Source organism: Aegilops tauschii, chromosome 7 (assembly GCF_002575655.3).
Source record: "Aegilops tauschii subsp. strangulata cultivar AL8/78 chromosome 7, Aet v6.0, whole genome shotgun sequence".
In the NCBI taxonomy this organism is placed as follows: Eukaryota; Viridiplantae; Streptophyta; class Magnoliopsida; order Poales; family Poaceae; genus Aegilops; species Aegilops tauschii.
Window position 1 is genome coordinate 193,262,581 of NC_053041.3, and position 5,053 is coordinate 193,267,633.

General features: G+C 42.2%; 1 protein-coding gene across 1 annotated transcript; it reads right to left on the minus strand.

Moving 5' to 3' along the window:
* Positions 1–1,243: 1,243 nt before the first annotated feature.
* On the minus strand, positions 1,244–4,323 carry LOC109732659 (anthranilate O-methyltransferase 2). The gene is made up of 4 exons (XM_020291840.4): positions 4,092–4,323; positions 3,582–3,986; positions 2,150–2,419; positions 1,244–1,744 (listed from the first exon to the last, which is right to left on the minus strand). The coding sequence occupies exons 1-4, from the start codon at positions 4,164–4,166 to the stop codon at positions 1,379–1,381; spliced, it is 1,116 nt and encodes a 371-aa protein (XP_020147429.1). The 5' UTR covers positions 4,167–4,323; the 3' UTR covers positions 1,244–1,378.
* Between the last annotated feature and the right edge of the window lie 730 nt (positions 4,324–5,053).

Consider the following 5,053-nt stretch of genomic DNA (forward strand, 5'->3'; position numbering starts at 1 on the left):
CAAACACATTCATTTGTTTGTCTATAGCTTGTTGCAAGCTCTTTTTTATGTGGCTTCTCAATCACACAAAAATCATGTCAAACTTATCAGACGCCTAAAATACTATTTTGCCCTATCAAAGAACCACTACCGTTTGTTCACAATAATGGTTGTACCTTGTCGACCTCGACAATTCTCCTCTCTTTCTGTGTGTGCGCGCTCGCACGCGCTTACGCTTGTGTGTGCGAGAGAGAGAGACTCATATGCCAATATAATAAAATCGTAGGTTTTTACGGGATAAGATTGGATTGACCTTTTGAATAAATTGCAAAGAAGAAATGAGACGAAGGCACTGACAAAGAAGTAGAGCCCCTTGGACGATGTAGAGAGCTCCTTAAAGCACCTACATACTGTGTGCATCAGATACCCTCTCTTATGTCCTATGTGTGACACATTACAGGTGGAAGTTCCTGAGCATGTGAAGTGTTTATTATTTTGTAAAATTGTAAATTACACAATAATTAAATAACTCATACATCATAAAATCCGCGCCTCAAGTATCTCACCTCTAGTCAAATGTGAGGCACCGCCTACCCACGTAGCGTGCTCCATTAAATTACGGCTTCCCTCCTTGCACAATATAGTTGCGCTACACTTCTACCCGCCTTTGATACACCACCCCCACCCACCCAATCTCCACCATCTAACCTACTAGCCAAAAGGTTTGGAAGTGCAACCACTAATCTCTTTTTGGACGTTTTTCCCTAGAGCTACAATTCTATCATGAAAATCCTCTGTATGGTCATCATTAGTTCGATCCAACAATGGTGATGTTTAATTGTCGTCCATTTCACGAGAGACTTTGGCTTGGAGCACTACTTTCATTGTTGTAGTTGCTACACTAGACCTAGTGACATCATGTTGATGGCAACCACTCATGAAAATTATTTCTTTGTAATTATTTCCATTTTCAAAGCCAGTTTATTTGGCATCAATGATTTTGGCCCAATTTTAATAAATTATGGTTGCCTGCATCAACTAATGCGCATGGAGACCGGCGGGGGGGGGGGGGGGGGGGGGGTAGGTTACCCTTGCATTAGTACAAACATATGGTATTATGAACATTTTCACAATGGAACATTTGTCTTTGCTCCACTGATTAAATACATGAAAAGTTCTGGGCTGATTATGGACCATTGGTACTTAATTTATTTATGACTTTACAATTTTTGTAATTTTCATTATAGAGCACAAAAAGAGTGACTTTTGTCTTAGAAAAATAGGTGAGCAACACATATGTGATATTTAACCATAGTAGGCGTCAACCTTATAATGTTCAACATATACCACCAATTAAACTATGTGGCCTTTTCCTTTCGCGATGAACGTTGTGTCCAGTTCAATGGATGGCCTTCTTCAAGGATGCCACGATGATGGGGTACTTTGCCTTCGCTTTCTCGAGATGCTTTGCAACGACAGAAGCATACACCACGAATAGCTCCTCAATAATGTCATCTCCAAAGTGGTCTGCTATCAGTGGCTCCAACACGGCCCTTATGCACTTGGCCACATTTGCCCCGCTGCTAGCAAAGTCTAGTACCACATCACTTTCCGAGTCGTCCTGAGGATCCCAGTTGGATTCAAAGAGTCTGACATGCTCGATATCAAAGAGCTTAGTCTCATTGATCAACGCCTTCATCTCTTTCACCGATGGAGCGTAGTATGGCAGGTTGAATGAGTCCAGCTTCTTCTTCTCCACACGGCCCTATCATCCAACTCAATAATATTTTAGATAAGAGTGTACCAAATGAGAATTCCTATTTTGTAGAGACGTTATTCATTAAACTTTTCTCACTGAAATCCAATCTAATTATTGTATTAATTTGCACATGAATTCTTTTATCCTCACTTTTAAATTTCACGTGCCAATTTTCTTCTCCTTTTACGAGAATGTGTACTTCACTTTGTATGCTCCTCATGCGATAATTTATGTCACTGTCTTACACGGATGAAATTTTGTTGATGGAAAGCTGCCATGCTAGAATGAATTAATTAAGGAGCATATCAAGTCACATAAGCAACTATAAGTTTGTTAGTAAAGAGTAACATGGCGTAATCGTTACTGGCAAAGAAAGCAAATCATTGATGTAACCAACATGTATGGATGTACCTTTAGGACCAGAGACTGGAGAGATTTGGCAACCAATTCAAATAAGGTGCTAACATCCCCGTGCATCATCATCTCTTCACTCTTTCTTCCAAGAAATGTTAGCAACATTCGGCCTCCGTTGACAAGCTCTCTGGAGCGCAGTGCAAGGAACAACTCAAAGTCCGTTTTGAATTGCTGTTGGAACAGCTTAATCACAATAGGTGGGGTAGTCTTTCCAATGTAGATGTTGCCTTCGTTCACGTGAGTGCACCTTGAGAGTTCCTCAGGGACCTAGGTAGTTAAGTATCGTAGCATTATTAATTAAGTTGTCGAACGATAGTAGTACTCGTTCACCCCCAATTAATCACTGATCCCTAGTAGAAAATCAAAGTGGTTCAGGTCACTGGCTAGTGACTTGTATCCTGATGATTGTTATTAGTATGCAAGAACATCGACTTATTCTCTGCATTTCAAGTTATGTTGCATATTAGTTTTTTTTCTAATTTTTTATATTACATCCCGTAGTAGGGCGACGGCTAAGGCGTAGCAAGCATGAGCATTTACGACTAGGGTGTGCACGAATTAGGGATGCAAAGTGTCGCCCAGACCCGGCCCGCTTCATATTCAAAACTAGAAAATTCTGTTCTAGAAGGATTAGAGTGCATTAGATTAGTTTTCATTATTCTTGCAAAAAGATTGATTTGTATTAGTTGGGTGTTTTGCGAGACGCCGCCCTGCACGGTACCCCTAGCATGAACCGATGCATTAGTATCACCTCTAGCCTAAAAAGCACATCTTAGCTCATCCCTGGTTTGAGTAATTTTTTTGATATGGAAAGTAAAATGAAACGAAGGGAGAACTACCGTAGCTTATTTTAGTGCGAGTGTATTGGCATCGAACGATACACTATCATAAATAAAGGGATATTATAGCATACAAACAATTTCGGAGAAGTGTAAGATGGACTAAATTAATATAGGAAGTACATTGTAAAATTTAATACAATAGGTTTATACTCATTGATTTTTTATTATATCATTGTACTTTTTTGCTAACACATATTGTTTTGTTTTCAAATTTTATTTATGTTGCCATGTGAACTTTCCACGTGTACAAATTCCATAGTTTTGCAACTATGGCGACAAAATTTTCCAATCAGCGACCATTCTCTATAACTTAATAGTATGCCTTGCATATATAGTTGCATGCATTCACTAAAAGACATTGTGTCCTTCAGATCTATGATCCACTACACCTAGAATTAATATGGACTGAACAATCTTGGAGTTGATCCAATACCTAACATGTTTTCTTCATTCATATCTGACAACGCCCACATAAATAAAGCCTGAGTTAGCGAACAACGATGTTACAGATCGTTAATTAACTAAAACTTGAACATTACTAGCTAGGACATAATTATCACGTTGCAGACAATATGATGCATGCATACCTTAGAGCGCCACATGAGGGAGTAGGACGAGTGGAAGAAATGGACGCTCCGAGAAGGGAAAAGCTTCCTGTAGTAGGATCCCGGCAGGCCCGCCACATAGTAGGGCTGCGTCTCATTGCCGCCGAGATCTTCAAGTTGCTCCAGTGACCGAAAGACGAGGTTGAAATCGTTCCCCGGCAGGTCATTCAAGAAGAACTGCACCTCCACGGCGCGCCGTTCTTCTTCCGATTTCCGAGTGTAGAACTGGACCGCGCCGATCACCTCGCAGACGACACGCAGAGTGTTCGGGCCCGACGAGCAGCCGAGGTCAGCGACGACCATCGTGCTCCGTCGGGCTGAGAGCGACGTGCACAGCTCTTCTATGGCCTTGTGAAGCACCGGCCTTGTCTCCAAAATGGCCCTCTCCTGCATACATGCATGAAACACAGCAAATTATTCATGCAACGAGAGTGAATTGCAACACAGTGCAGGATACAAACCTGGAGCCTCTCAACTAAAAAACAAACAAACCTGGAGCCTGGAGTTTGCGGCGTAGCTGTTTTCGCCGTTGCCGGTAACCATGCGAACGCCGCTCCCTTCCTTCATAGCTATTCAGGGGTGATGCCTATTAGCTTTACAAGTTCGGGGGTACAAGCTTGCTAGATTGACTGCACCATGTGTCCAGTATAGACCACAACGGCTCTATCATTTATAGAGAGGTAGGACAACGCAAGCGCTCATACATACGTGTATACACTCACCTCTATGAGCACCTTCGAGAGACTGAGTCGGCATGTCATCTTGAAATTTATGAAGTCATCATAGGCACCTCGTCGTCGACAGGAACATCTCCTCCCATTGAAAGCGCATCGCCGAGCACTAGTACTTGAACGTGGGCTGGGAATGCCACTGTCTCTCTAACCATCCAATCACAGGTTGGTTCGCAGATGGTTATGGGGTTGTTAGAATTAATTGGCTGAGATTTGATTAAGTGAGGTGGGCCCACCGGGGGGGGGGGGGGGGGATTAGATGAGGCCAGCAGCATGGTCGGTGAGAGCCCGTCGAGTTTGCCCGTGTGTAGTGTTATCGCACAAACACACACACTCATTCACTCTACTGGGTACTACAAGGCGTACTTAACAGTTTTTGTTTTGTTTGGAAAAGGAGCATATTTAACTTGATTGACAGGTCACCTTGACTAAGAGTGTGCCTCACTTCTTTTCTAGGTACGTAGGCCTTCGTTATCAAGGACACGTGAGGTTCTCAGAGAATAGATGGCTATATACTCCCCCGCCGTACCAGCACTTAAGTTTTGACAATATTGCACGAGACAAACATGCTCACTCCCAAGGTTCTTGACATACATATGTTAAATGTCTCATCCCAGAGACAAACATTTGTGGCACATAATCTTCTGTTCCCACCTCAATAGCTTCTTAGTTATGTGATGAACATGCCTCTTTTGCATACAACTTGTAATAAAAGGACAATTT